At 39.7% G+C, this 15,936-nt stretch overlaps 1 protein-coding gene across 1 annotated transcript; it reads right to left on the reverse strand.

Moving 5' to 3' along the window:
- Positions 1-365: 365 nt before the first annotated feature.
- On the reverse strand, positions 366-2,997 carry Or42b (Odorant receptor 42b). The gene is made up of 3 exons (XM_017248586.3): positions 2,133-2,997; positions 1,715-2,072; positions 366-450 (listed from the first exon to the last, which is right to left on the reverse strand). The coding sequence occupies exons 1-3, from the start codon at positions 2,897-2,899 to the stop codon at positions 376-378; spliced, it is 1,200 nt and encodes a 399-aa protein (XP_017104075.2). The 5' UTR covers positions 2,900-2,997; the 3' UTR covers positions 366-375.
- Positions 2,998-15,936: the final 12,939 nt, after the last annotated feature.

Genomic DNA, 15,936 nt, shown 5'->3' on the forward strand with positions numbered 1-15,936 from the left:
AGGGTGTATGCAAAGTTTCAAGTCAAGCCTTAAAATTGAGAGACTAGTTTGCGTAGAAACAGACAGACGGACAGACAGTCGGACATGCTCATAGCAACTCAGGAGGTGATCCTGATCAAGAATATATATACTATATAGCATATATTTACAACATATATACTTACTTATATATATACTTTATACACTCTTCAAGGGTATAAAAAATAAAAATGTTACACAATATTCTGCAAATATTTACATTGTGCATTAACATTGTGTGTTAACATTGTGCAAACTCTTTCATTCACTTTTATAATCGCAAATTTGTGAGTTATTATACAAGAATTATTTATTGATTTTTAATTTATTATTTGATTAATTTTTATAAATATTGAATTATTCTTCCTTAAACTTGTCGGCTATGTTCATTTGCCTGGTGATAGTTATTACTGAAAAAGCGAACTTGGCCACCTGAAAAGGAGAAAGTAAATAATTTAACGTAAAACAGATTCTGAATAAATTTTCCAGCCTATAAATATAGTACATATATAGTAAATAGATATAATATTTTTGTGGCTTGTTAATATTTTTGAATCAAACAAAATGGTGCGAAATGGTGCTTAGATTAATTAATTTTTGAGTCGGGATGCAAACATAATAGGACATACCAAATTTCATAACGAGTGACCGACTATATCCTACAGCTGCCATATAACTGAACAATCAGAAATGACCCAACTTTCATGCTTTTGAAGACAGAAGGTTGAAACTTCGTACAGATTATATTTTTGGTCGGTTGATTCCACCTACCAAACGATCGGACGACTATATCTTATAGCTGCCATATAAATGAACGATCGGAAATGGGTAAAAATTCCAACTGGGTAAAATACCAAATTTGGTATTTTTGAAGACGGATTTGGAAGAAGGGACTTTTTTTTTAAATTTTTTGTTGTAATAAATTGGGTTTATTATGATATTCTCATAGGGATCGGCCAACTATATCCGATGTTTGCAATATATATCCGGTTTTAACTGCAAGGGTGTATCGACCTCGGCTCAGCGCGAAGTTAGCTTTCTTTTCTTGTTATTTGCATTTTAGAAGTTCCTTGAATATGCTAATTCCTCTATTGTCTTAAAGATTGGGCCATATAGATATACGGATATACAGATATACCAAAGCAATTCTTTTTTTACAGGCTTGTTAATGTTAATTGTTAATTAAGTCAGAAAATCCACTATCTATTGACTTACATATTTTTACTCAGGATGATATCCCATGAGAACAACATTCAGACTGTCTGATTTGTGCAAACTAGTCCGTTGGGTTTTGGTCTATCTATATTACTTATATACTTTATATTTAGTATACCCTTTTTAGCATACCCCTTTCATTGCATGCACTACCTTTAAATGTAAGTTCTAACAAAAATAGCAGTTAATAACTTCCCATAGCTGCCCTATAACTATAAGATAGTCGCCCTATAAGAGCGACTACAATTTCCCTCACCTTTGTGTTTTTGAAAAACAAGCTAATTTAGTGAGAACTCTGTTCTACAAAAACAGTTAGGTATTCAAAAATTGCAGGTCGACTGCATTCCCAAAAAATTATACCTAGAGCCTTTTTACCACATATTTAAAGCGTTGTTAGCTTAAGTTTAAATTTTCTTTCAAATAGAAGTTTCTGATTGATCAAAGGTGAGTGACTTTCAAGAAATAAAAAGTGCTCTCTTACGCTGATGTTGCTGCTCATTGATATCTGGAATATGCCTCCGGCTATAAAGACGATGGGTTGCTGAACATTCTGAAGGAAGTACAGAAGCGTTGTCTTATAGGGTCGGTTGGCGTCCACCCAATTCGACTGAAAGATGGCGTGGGTCAGGGCCTCACAGTCCTCCATTATCAGGTTGCAAGTGTAGCAAAAGGGAAATGTCTGCAAAAGAATGGTGATGACGAACATGAAGGAAGCAATGCCTGTCCAAATGTCCGAAAAAAAGAACACGTTGATCAGCGTGAGGCCCAGCACTAGTCCGATGAGCAGGAACTGCGTGAATATGGTGCCGGAAATGACAGGCTTGATAAGGGCACAGTACCTGCGAAGAAATAAAGTTGTTAGGAACTTGGCCTTAAAGCCTTAAAGTGGGACAAATCACTTCAGGATCAGCTTGTGGTCCATGACACACTTGACCAACTCCTCGTAGTTCTCACTCTCACTGAGAGTCTCGTCACAGCGAAGTCGGCGGATGCGCTCCTTCAGCATGTCCATATGGGCTCGCAGGATAAGGGTGTAGATCAGCGGGTAGGTGTCCGAAAGCTGGTCCTGCAGCACAGCTCCCGACATCACGATGTACTCCAGCGTGGAGGCCATCCACAGCTTCGCAGTGCCGTCACGCCAGTCGATGAACGGGTTGTAGAGCTGCCACGGAGGCCTCCCGCTGAGGACCGAGCTGAGGTAGGTGGAACCGGCATATCCACAGTAAACAAAGGTGAAGATGAGGAAGGCGTGGTTGCTGCGCGCCACCACGCGATGGATCTTTTCACGCTCTTCCATGGAAGTGCAGCGCAAGTCTAGCTGGTCAAGAAGGGCCTTCGCTTTGACCAAGCGCCACAGCATGGAGTAAGTTATTGCCACCTTTACCGAGGATCCATATGCGTTTATGCACACCTGCAGCGAGGTGAGGAACTCGCCCGGCGAGAAGGACTTAATCTGAGTCATGTAGCTACCCAAAAAGCCCAGAGGCAAGTAGGTTGTGGACCACACAAACGTCATCAGTGTCCAGAAGAGGTACAAGTATCGCAGCGCACCTTCCTTGGGCGGCCGCCAGCCGATGAACTTCATGGCCCTGTACAAGTAGATGCAACCGTCCCGGGATCGCATTTGCTCTGTGAGAGGAGCTGGATGAATAAGCTTAAAGAACATTCTGGACTGGATTCGCTGGTTTGGATGGTCTGATGGAGTGTACCGCCGACTCCGTGGCGCTTATATAGGCCGGCGAGTAGTATTTGTGACATTTTCATAGAGAAAGTTTCAACCAATTCTAAAAGTTTTTATTAAGTTTGAGAAACTTGCTATTGTTTAATTATTCACTTGAGAATTCCTCTGCTGCGCTCCGTTATGTTTAATTAACAAAGTCAAGGCACTTAGCGCGAGCGCCCAAGGCGAACAGAAGGTTTTAGAGGTCTTGGTCTCCAAATTTTGATACACTGCTTTTGAATGCCAATTTGCACCGCGTGTCGGGTGTTCTTCCATATGATGGCTTTCCGGCTTGCATAAATGATTCCAAAAGTTTGCAAAATTGTAACATGGCTCTCGAGCTTGCAGGTGCTGCCAAGTGACAATCGTCGTCCACAATCGAATCCAACCTTTTATATTGACTAAACCATATTTTTAATAAATGAGGTTTAGAAAACGACTCTATCGTGAAACTATTTGGTAAGAAAGCTTGCAGAAACATTGGCTTAAAGTTTTATTGGTTGGTGCACAAGTCATTGAAACAGTAAAAAACAATTAAAACTTATTTTTGTGACATTTCTGAATCTTTCGATAGTTTTTAAAAGTCATATTGTTCCAAATTTCAATACGAAAAATTTCCATAAGCATTGGACATTTATATTTGATACTGCATTTGTAATATTTTCATTTAACGTTTAACAGAGGATATTACATTCGTCTGCCTGCTTCTAAGCAGACTAGTCTCTTAATTTACAAGCTATCGACTTCAAACTTTATAGACTCAGTTTATAAGTCACGGCGAAAAAAGCATAACATTAAATATAAATGGTTCAGATTTTCTAATGATTTCAATTTATTTCAAGTTCCTCGAATATGAGATACCCGGCACTATTGTAGGGATCGTGCAACTCTATCCTAAAGTTGCAATGTATATTAGATCCTTCGGTATATATCTAACAATAGAAACTGCCATTTAAATGCAAGGTAATATACTATATATGTTTTATCTTTGACCAAAGTTAGCTTCGCTTGTTTGTTTTTGCCTAAGTTAAACAAGCATTTACTCCCTTACTAGACTATAGCCCACACAAAAGATCGAGGTTACCACAAAGGAACCCAGCCCCAGGACACAGAGAAGCCGGAATGGCCACTAATCGTTGTTAGTTTCATAAAGTTTACTCCTGTCGGATGGCCAGGCGAGTGGGCAGAAAGGTTTGCATAAAAAGCCTTAAAGCGAAAGCCACCGGGGATGCCATATGGTGTATTGTGCGTTACATCGTCTCGTGACATCTACTTGCAGCTTTAATGAAAAATATGTTCACAGAGTGTTATTAATATTGCTCAGAATGACTGCCGTTTGACACATGTTTTGTTGCCGCTGTCGCTTTAGCTGTTCATACCTTTTGGTATTCCTTCAACTTTGGCCTCAGTTTCAGATACAGCAATGGCTAAGGAGAGCGAGTGGGAGTTGGAGTAGGATCTGGAGCTGAAACTCTGGCTACGTGAAAGTTGACATTTTTTCATTACAGAAACATTTCAATAGCAGGAGCATCCGCAGCCTCACCTATGGCAGCGGCATCAGGGCGCAACAAAGAGTCCTGCCAAGCAGCTGCTTCTGATGTCCCTGCTGCTGCTAAAAAGTACCTTTGTGTTGCAGGATGTGTGCGCTGTGTCCATGACGAGTTTGTGTAGCAGCGCACGAGCAAGGGCAAGGATAATCTTTTGTTTGCTCCGACACGGCTCTCACACTTGAGAAGGTTGGCTCTCCGGGTCCACCATTGTCGTCACCTCGAAAGTCATTTGTACTTCGCCCTACCTATTTGTACAAAACACTTCGCCCCACTGGCCACTCCACTCCTGTCTGTCGAGGTGAGATCTTACATCGTACGGCTGACATGGCCGGCTTATATGTATGCTGACACGTCGTAGAATTTGAATAGAATTTATGCGCTGCAATAAGCCACGAGGGAGCCACAGGACCTTCTGATGAATTTTTCTGAAGCCGTCAATCTGATGCTGTGTCCTGTCCGTGGCAGAAATTAATGCGTCCCAAGCTAGACGTCCTGGCGAATCAATTATGCCATTTATTGCAATACTCTTCTAGACTCTGCCCACGAAAATAGATGCAAATTCTGGTCGGGACCACTAATTTGATGTGTGGTTTGCGACTTTTGGGTCATTTTCGAACCCAATCCTTCGTTTCGAGCTTAAATTACACGCCATGTCATTTATTATCGCTTGACGTATTTATTTTAATTAACGGAAATTAATGCCACGCTGCGCAGCTGTGCGAATATGTTTGCAGTTGCTTACACTCGTTTTCAGGCTTTTCGCTGCTAGCACAGCAAGCACCTGTCGAGTAGAGCCCCGAGTGGCACATCTCCGTACATCCCTGCTCACGACATCTCTTTTCCCGACTACACACGACGTACCTTTTCAGCCTGTCAGTCCTCTCGGAAGTAACGTAGAAGTAGGCGGCTCACACATTCTGCAGCATCATTACCGAGCACCAATCTGTTTTTAATACACACCTAATTAATGGAAATAAAAAAATGCATCATCCGGTATTTTAAATCCCTGTATCCGTAAAGGTTTAAATTTTTAATTCATATTATGAAAAAATGAACTTATGAAAAATAAATATTACATGTAACAAATTTTATCTAAGACTTTCAACCAAAAATATTATTTTAAATGAAAAAAGATAATTTTAAAATGAAATAAAATGTAATTTAATGAAAAAGTGGGCTATGCAGCAGACATCTCTTAAAGTATATGTATATATTATATGTTGGGTCTTAGGTATATATATAAATTTGGATATCTATACAATATATATTTCTAGAGTATGTATGTCTTGAGTCAATATAAGCATTTAACAAGAAACGAAAAAAAAAAATGCAGCCCTCTACTCCCCCCTATCACGACTATAACATTCAGTAGGGAAGCAATCTTAAAAGTCTAATTTTGAATTTTTGACTTAGAGGTGTATTTGTATATTAGAGGTACAACGAGATTTCTGTTTTGGGGGCGGGAGTGGGGTGTGGTAAAATTTTTACACAAACTTGATCTGCGCGGATACCATACGAGTCCAAGTTCCAAATCGGATAGCTCTTGCTCTTATAGTCTTTGAGATCCACCATATATGGGTATATCTTGTCTAAAAATAGGCCTATTTATATGAAATTTGTTTTAGAGATATATTATATTAACGATAGAAATAGTTTGCATTAAGTTATTAAAAAACCCTCCCTGTACTGGAGCTACAAAAATTTGCAATTTGTAGGGGCGGAAAGGGCGGAAAAAAATTTAAAACCAACTTGAACTGCGTGGGAATTGCGTAGGAGTCTCCACTCCAAGTCCTATTTCTTATAGTCTCTGAGATCCACGCGTTCATAAGGACAGACGGATATAACTATATCGACTCGGCTGTTGATGGTAATCAAGAATGTATAACTTAATGGGGTCGAAAATGATTCCTTCTCTAAGTATGTTACATTCATATGCTATGAGTACCGTATGTATAAAATAACAAGAAAGGAACGCTAACTTCGGGCGGAGCCGAAGCTGATATACCCTTGCAGTTAAAACCGGATATATATCGCAAACATCGGGTATAGTTGGCCGATGTAGTTTCATAAGTTGGCCTTATGAAATTTGGTAGGTTGGATCAACTGACCAAAAATAGAATCTGTACCAAGTTCCAGCTTTCTATCTTCAAAAACACAAAAGTTGGGCCATTTCCGATCGTTCAGTTATATGGCAGCTGTAGGATATAGTCGACCGATCTTTATGAAATTAGACATGTCGTAATGTTTTGCCAAAAATAGCTATCATGTCAAATTTGACTCTCTAACTCTAAAAACACCAAAGTTATACCATTTTCGATTAATCTGTTATATGGTAGCTATAGGATATAGTCGGCCGATCTGGGCCGTTCCCTCTTATATACTGCGTGCAAAGGAAAGAAGGGTGTGTGCAAAGTTTCAAGACGAAAGCTTTAAAACTGAGACACTAGTTCGCGTAGAAACAGACAAACAGACGGACAGACAGACGGACAGACAGACGGACAGACAGACAGACAGACAGACAGACAGACAGACGGACAGACGGACATGCTCATATCAACTGAGGGGTGATCCTGATCAAGAATATATATACTTTATAGGGTCGGAGATGTCTCCTTCACTGCGTTGCACACTTTTGGACAAAATTTTAATACCCTCTGCAAGGGTATAAAAACTATCTAACTCTAAAAACCAAAATTATGGCATTTCCGATCAATCAGTTATATGGCAGCTATAAGATGAGAGAGAGAGACTAGTAAAACTGAGAGACTAATTTGCGTAGAAACCGGCGGACATGCTTATATACATAAACTCAGGAGGTGATCATAATCAAGAATACGTATTCTTTCTAGGGTCAGAGATGTCTCCTTCACTGCGTTGCACACTTTTGACCAAAATTTGTATACCCTCTGCAAGAGTATAAAAAGCTATCGCCAGTTTTAAAGCTAAAATAATAAAACTTTGCACATACTTTTATTTTTTCGGAATAGTTTTCATAACTGAACTAGCGGAAAAGTCAAAACTTTTTTTTTAAGATAGAAGTTTGGAATGGATGAACTTAAAATCATTGTATATGAAATTGGATTCAAACTGAACTGTCGTAAGGATTGGTCAGCTATCCGATTTTAAGATGTACTGGCGACTGAAGCATTAATCAAGGTTTATATTTACAAAAAAAAAAAAAAGGGGAAAAAAAAAGAAGAAAATTTTTTTTTGAAAATATTGATTTTTGGCGCCATAATTCCCCAAAAATAACCGATTGAATAGGTGGGGATGCCATTAATTAAGTGGCACCGTTCAGCGGCCCAGGCTTGCAATGGAAAGCTTTTACATGGCATCATGGCGAAAGGCTTAGCCGGCTTGCATTTCCGCTTGGAACCTTAAAGTTCTTTTCAATCCAACCGGCGAGGAAGACAGACGTTTCCGAGTAAGACTCTAGCTGGGCGCAAGCCAGTTAACCCCTTACTTAGAAACACCTTGGTAGTATTTTTTTTTGGTCCAGAAGCTCCAGCCAAATCAAAGCCGCCTGGCCATCTTCCTGAATCCGGACAGAAACCGCCGGAACGGATTTCTTCAGAGTTTTTGCCCAAATTGGAGAACACCCTCTGTCTCCGACAAGATTCCCACGTGGATCACGTGGATCACTGGACCAGCATCCCGTCTAAGGCGGATCGACGTCCCTGCTGGCTAAAGGAGCCTAACTAATCCTCTAGAGCCGTGGACACCACGGGAATCAACGGCCGCTTTTCCGACTTGGATCGCCGTCATCTGTCCCTGGGAGCACCCTCGACGTGGACTGGCGAATCCGGGGATTTTACGCCCAAAGGGGAGCTCATCGATCACCAACCGGAGCGACCCCAAGTGCCGTGAACCCGCTCGTGTCCCGCTGAGCACCTTGCCTTCGATCCCAATTGGGAATCGGCTGCTCCGCGGGTCAATCGCCAGAGTTGGGAAAAATTGGAGAAGGGGAATATGCTCGAAAAGTCTTAAAACGTGCACTAAAAAAAATTCAAAGTGGAAAAAATGAAGTAAAACCAAGTGGAAAAGATAAAGATGTAAAATTAAAGTGAAATTCTAAAACTACAACGAAAATTGCAATAAGATATGATTTAAAATTAAATGAAGCAAAAACAAGAAAGCAAAGCTAACTTCGGGCGGAGCCGAAGTTGATATACCCTTGCAGCTAAAACCGGATATATATTGCAAACATCGGATATAGTTGGCCGATCCTTATGATTACATCATAATAAAACCAATCAATTACAATAAAAAATCGAAAAAAAAGTCCCAAGCTTCTATCTTCAAAAATACAAAAGTTGATATTTCTACCAAATACCATTTCCGATCGTTCAGTTATATGGCAGCTATAGGATATAGTCGGCCGATCCTAATGAAATTTTGTAGGTCGGATTAACTGACCAAAAATAGAATGTGTACCAAGTTCCAGCTTTCTATCTTCAAAAACACGAAAGTTGGGTCATTTCCGATCGTTCAGTTATATGGCAGCTATAAGATATAGTCGGCCGATCCATATGAAATTTGGCATGTCGTATTATTTTGCCAAAAATAGCTCTCATGTCAATTTTTAGCCCTCTAACTCTAAAAACACCAAAGTTATACCATTTCCGATCAATCAGTTATATGGTAGCTATAGGATATAGTCGGCCGATCCCGGCCGTTCCGACTTATATACTGCGTGCAAAGGAAAAAAGGGTGTGTGCAAAGTTTCAAGTCGATAGCTTTAAAACTGAGAGACTAGTTTGCGTAGAAACAGACAGACGGACAGACAGACAGACGGACAGACGGACATGCTCATATCAACTCAGGAGGTGATCCTGATCAAGAATATATATACTTTATAGGGTCGGAGATGTCTCCTTCACTGCGTTGCACACTTTTGGACAAAATTATAATACCCTCTGCAAGGGTATAATGCAAATAATAACAAGAAAGCAAAGCTAACTTCGGGCGGAGCCGAAGTTGATATACCCTTGCAGCTAAAACCGAATATATAGCGCAAACATCGGATATAGTTGGCCGATCCTTATGATTACATCATAATAAAACCAATTAATTACAATAAAAAATCTAAAAAAAAGTCCCAAGCTTCTATCTTCAAAAATACGAAATTTAATATTTCTACCAAATACCATTTCCGATCGTTCAGTTATATGTCAGCTATAAGATATAGTCAACCGATCCTAATGAAACTTTGTAGGTCGGATTAACTGACCAAAAATAGAATGTGTACCAAGTGCCAGCTTTCTATCATCAAAAACACGAAAGTTGGGTCATTTCCGATCGTTCAGTTATATGGCAGCTATAGGATATAGTCGGCCGATCCTTATGAAATTTGGCATGTCATATTATTTTGCCAAAAATAGCTCTCATATCAAATTTGAACTCTCTAACTCTAAAAACACCGAAGTTATACCATTTCCGATCAATCAGTTATATGGCAGCTATAGGATATAGTCGGCCGATCCGGGCCGTTCCGACTTATATAGTGCGTGCAAAGGAAAGAAGGGTGTGTGCAAAGTTTCAAGTCGATAGCTTTAAAACTGAGAGACTAGTTCGCGTAGAAACAGACAGACAGACAGACGGACAGACGGACAGACGGACATGCTCATATCAACTCAGGAGGTGATCCTGATCAAGAATATATATACTTTATAGGGTCGGAGATGTCTCCTTCACTGCGTTGCACACTTTTGGACAAAATTATAATACCCTCTGCAAGGGTATAAAAAAAAAAAAAAAAATATATATATAAAATTATAACATGAAATTCGCTCATGGAAAAGAGACAAAAAAAGAAAAAGAAATATAAATATACCGTAAAACACGATGGCGGTGGTACAATGGTTCGGGTATGTATAGCGGCTAGTAGAGTCGGAAATCCGAAATTTTTTGAATCCAGAAAGGATCACAAGAAGTATATCAACATTTTAAAACCCAATTTACTTCAAAGCGCTCAAAATTAGGACTGGAAAATGATTTTCTGTTTCAACAGGACAATGATCCAAGACATTGTGGTCACAATACCAAGCTGTAGATGCTTTATTTTGTGGAAAATCACTTAAATTCGACACCGCAATCCTTAAATCTAAATCCTATTAATCATCTATGGGACCTATTGGAGCTCAGGACTCGCCAAAACACCATAATATCCAAGGATATGCTCAAAAGGGTAATTCAGGAAAAATGGAGTAAAATAACGTCAAAGGATACGGCGAAATTGGACCACCAAATGCCAAATTGGTTGGATGATGTTATGAAACTAAAAGGATATCCAACTTCGTAATAATTTATAAAAAAAGGGATTTTTTTCTATATTTTAAGTTTTGTACGCATACTTTTTCTGACTGAAAAGCCGACTATTTTTTTTATTTTTTTAATATTATCTAAAGTTTAAGAGCTAGGAAATAGGAAGTTACACACCATTAAAGCTAATAAAATGAGCTACTTTTTAGAAAAAAAATTAATTTTCTATGTATACTATTAGCACTTTTTTTTCGAAGCCAAAGTGAGCGAACATGTTTGTACGCATAGTTTTTCTGGCGAGTGTATATACATTTGCCTTTTTGTCATACACTGAGAACAAAAATTTTTTTTTCTTCAATAAAATTTTTTTTTAGAAATTTTCTTTTTTTATTTTTTCCTTATAAATTACACTACAACCTAAAATAAATGAATAATTAAAAATTAGATACATTTTAAAAATCTCGCCTTTACTAAATTTATAGCCAGCTTAAAAATCACTCTTATTACCGCCTTCATATTATATATTATATTTAACATTTATTTACCCCTATTTACCCTATTGTTATAAAATTTATGAAATTAACTATATTTAAACAATGTTTACTCTAATTAGAAACTACTTTACTGTTGTTTAGGGATAAAATTTGAATTAAACATGAATTGCTAAAACTTTAAACTGAACCAGCTGATGTTTCTTCAGTCCTAGGGTGTACCAAGGGATCATCAGAGTTGTACTCTAGCGGAGATGGTCATAGGTAGGGTAGGGCTTCTAGCGAACACAATAACACCAGTGTCTCGCAAACTCTAAATTCTCACTTCCTATTTTTTCTTTCCTTCTTCTGTCCGTCTGGAATTGTGCCCTTAGTTCTTCCGGTTTTTATAGCTCCTTTTATAACATTTTTATACCCTTGCAGAGGGTATTATAATTTTGTCCAAAAGTGTGCAACGCAGTGAAGGAGACATCTCCGACCCTATAAAGTATATATATTCTTGATCAGGATCACCTCCTGAGTTGATATGAGCATGTCCGTCTGTCCGTCTGTCCGTCTGTCTGTTTCTACGCAAACTAGTCTCTCAGTTTTAAAGCTATCGTCTTGAAACTTTGCACACACGCTTCTTTCCTTTGCACGCAGTATATAAGTCGGAACGGCCGGGATCGGCCGACTATATCCTATAGCTGCCATATAACTGATTGATCGGAAATGGTATAACTTTGGTGTTTTTAGAGTTAGAGAGTTCAAATTTGATATGAGAGCTATTTTTGGCAAAATAATACGACATGCCAAATTTCATAAGGATCGGCCGACTATATCCTATAGCTGCCATATAACTGAACGATCGGAAATGACCCAACTTTTGTGTTTTTGAAGATAGAAAGCTGGAATTTAGTACAGACTCTATTTTTGATCCATCCTACCAAATTTCATAAGGATCGGCCAACTATATCCGATGTTTGCGATATATATCCGGTTTTAGCTGCAAGGGTATATAAACTTCGGCTCCGCCCGAAGTTAGCTTTCCTTTCTTGTTTTTTGTTGTTGTCGCAAGCACGCTAAATTCTATTCTAATTAATAATAATGTGTGGCTAGTGTTAGGTTCTACATATACGCAAGACCACCACCCCAAAAGCCGACGAGCTAGAGCCGGATAATAAAGCGTGCCCCGCAATTGTAGAATCTAAAGATACGTCCGATCACGGCTACCCGTTACACGCTACAAAGACTGGATATGAGCCACCCTTTATAAGTTAAGATCCATTAGGCTTTGCTTGAAGTTAGCTCTCCCTTTTTAATTTCATTTTACTCCATAATAAAGTTTAGATTTGGTTTTGTAATAACATCCATGCAGAACATGCTAGAGATTGTGATACATTTCTTAGTATCTTACATTGCTTTCACTACATATGTTTCCTAAATTTGCCATAAAAACTAAAGTCGTTTTTTATAAAACCTTGTATAAAACACGAAGAATTAGGCCATGAACATAAGAATTTTAATTAGCCATTTAAGATTAAATAAAGTCTATCATTATTTTCTTCTATTCAGGGCCCTTTAAATGCATTTTGATGAGTTACTCCTGCTTGCAATAGAAAATTAAAATATAATGAAAAGAATTCCCGAAGCGTCGGCAGCAGAAACAAAGGACGATTCCCAGGTCGCACCGACATGGAGACAAACACATGCGGAATCACTCACGGGACGAGGGTCGACCAGGGTCGTAAACGCCATTATTATTTTGTAAACATTGCGACTGAGCGAGTGCTCCAAATTGTTCGCTGACAAGGTCGTGAAAATACATAAAAAATGGGAAAACATTCGCGTATGAAAAAACAACATGCAGCTCTAACGAAACGGCGGACTCTCACATACGGACAAAAAGACAAATAAACAAGCTAGACACCCTGGTGCAGCAACACACAAACTTTTAATTAATTTCTGTCTGTGCGACCCGGGACTGTATGGGCACATAGTGCATACATACATACATACTATACGTCTAACTGATTGCCATGATACGGTTACAGGTCGGGGGGCGAGCGTTTTGTTTATTTGAATCTTGTGTGTTTATGAGCGAGGGGCGGCGGAAAGCAGAATGAGGGAGCGGAAGTCCCTATCGGCGGACACACACAAACAAGAATAACACAACATTTAGTGTCGCCTTGGTGCTAAAAATGGCTTGACCCAAATGTAATCAGGTAATTTGTTTTGTGATGTCAATATTTATACGGCTGCCACGCATATTTGAACTTAATAATGATTTTCTGAGTTATTGCCCTTACACACTCTCCGCATATCCCATATCTGGGTCCATCAGGACGGAGCTTGGCTCCTGGCATGAATCAGGGATCCCCCGGAGTTGAGGGCATTGATTTGCCCTGGGACGCGGTCTGGTTGTTTGTTCTTTAAATATTGCATGCTCAGCCAGCCTAGACATTAACTTGGCCCAGACATCGGGGCCGCGCCGCCCATCGCCCCTTCTGTTGCCTGTCATTCAAATAGTCAGCTTACTTCAGCTGCTTGACTGGCTGACAGCAAGTGAGAGTAGTGCAAAGAGCAAAGACCTAAATTGATTTAATAGTCCTACATTTGGTATTTTAGTCTGCATGGTCGCCTCAATCCATATTTTTTTCTTCACCGCCAAGTGTTTCTAGTTGCTATGATTGTGAGGTTTGATTTCTAAGAACTATTCTATTAGTATATTATACTATTATATTATTATATTATTATTATTATTATTATTATTATATTATACTACTATTATATTGTATTATATATTATATTAGACCTAAATCCTTGTTTAGACCTATTAGACTTGTACAGTATATATAGTATATTATAGTATAGTATAGTATATTCTATTCTATTAGTTTCAATTAGACCTAGTTCGAAATAAATTCGTAAGTAACTTTTTAAATTATTTACCATATATTAATTATTTAAATTATTCATATTAATTTATTCATATTCCTTATACTTCAAGACAAATCAAAAACAATAGACATCCATTTCATTCCAGCAAGCTTAGGGGATTCCTTAGGATCCACTAAGGGACATATGTATGTCCCATCTGTCAGTTTATGTAAAGGAAATATCTTTAGATAAAAAACAAGGTTTTTTGTGTAGCTTTAAACATGAAAGTTTTTGTCACACAGACCAATCATTTTTGAGAAAAAAAATTCATACGTGAGTTTTTAGGTGGATATACATACCTACATAGATGACTTCCTTCATTATGTTATGTTACACTTTTAACTCTTCCTTGCTATAAGATAGTTTGTCCTTCACGTCCAAAATTTTGTCATTTTTTTTTATTTTTATTCGCTTCCAAAAACAAAGGCAACCTTTTTCATTCCGGACTGGAATGAAAGGAAGAGGGTCGTTCGGCGAACCGATTACGCATAAAGTGTTTACGGGGAAGCGCCTGACCGAGGGTGGCGACAACAGTGACGGGTTGACGACAACAGTTGAAGGTTCAGAGGGTATAAATGCAGAGTTTTGACCATTGACTAAATGGCTGGCAAACATGCGAGCCAGAAAAAGGAGCAATGCGAATGTTTGCGATGTTCATAGGGAGCGCGACTGACAATAATTCAATTTCGGCGGCATAATTATCTCCAGGGAATGGCCGCTACTAATTACGATAACCAACCGGCTGTGCCAGTTGGCACAATTGCGCTTGGCAAAATCAGTCGATTGGCAAATTTTTTTTTGCAATCGGGGCAGCTTCCTTTTAGCGGCCACGGCAAACGTCCGGTACTCTTCCGCTACCCACTCTACCTACCCTTCACCTGGCTGTCCCCAATCCATGCAAAAGCAATTTCCTGAACTCTTAACCGACGGACACAGACACAGATACATATACAAGGCCAGAGATAATATACGCACACAAACACCCACTCACTCCCAGATTAAGACGACGGACTGCTCGACACGCGTTGGGTGACTCACGGAATCCTCACCAGTCTAAAACCAATACCAATTCGTTACCCCTCACAGTCACACATCCTGACACATACCGCAAGGCCACATACATACACCATCGCCAGCGCTCAAATTGCGCGATGTAAGTAAGAAATCATTGAGGTTGGTCGGCACACTAATGGAAAGCGACAAGCGGCATGTGGGCAAACGTTCTGGGTCTATCTTCCGCCTGCCCCACTCCCCAAGGACGCCCCAACAACTTCTACCTACCCCCAGATGTTGACGAGCGATAGTTGTTGTCGCGTTGTCGTTGTAGTTGTCAGCTCTGTGGTCGGAGTTTGCTGCACGTTGGGGTTCGGTTACCGCAAAAGTTTAGTTGCAAGTTGCGGCTCTGCCTGCGGCGGTTCGGCGGGCTGTCGACTCGATGGTCCATCTGCCTGCTCATCTGCCCGCTGCTTCCGGTGACTGTGCCGAGGCACTGATTTTCTCACGCGCTCACCTGCGACTTGCAAGTGGCATTAGTGGAATGGTCATTGCGGCCAAAAGAAACCGCGTCCCTCGAAGCCTTCCGTCGACTCACCATCCGCCAGCCGCCCCTTTTCCGGGGGCAGGATCCCTGGCACGTGACAGTATGAAAGCAAACTCCGTTCACCCAAAAATGTGTCACAACTCTGGAGTCTTGGAGCGAAGTCGGAGCGCCCGAAGAGCGCTATAAAGATAAAGAGCGACCTCCGTGGAAGAGAGCGCTCTT

This window comes from Drosophila bipectinata, chromosome 2R (genome assembly GCF_030179905.1).
Source record: "Drosophila bipectinata strain 14024-0381.07 chromosome 2R, DbipHiC1v2, whole genome shotgun sequence".
Classification (NCBI taxonomy): domain Eukaryota; kingdom Metazoa; phylum Arthropoda; class Insecta; order Diptera; family Drosophilidae; genus Drosophila; species Drosophila bipectinata.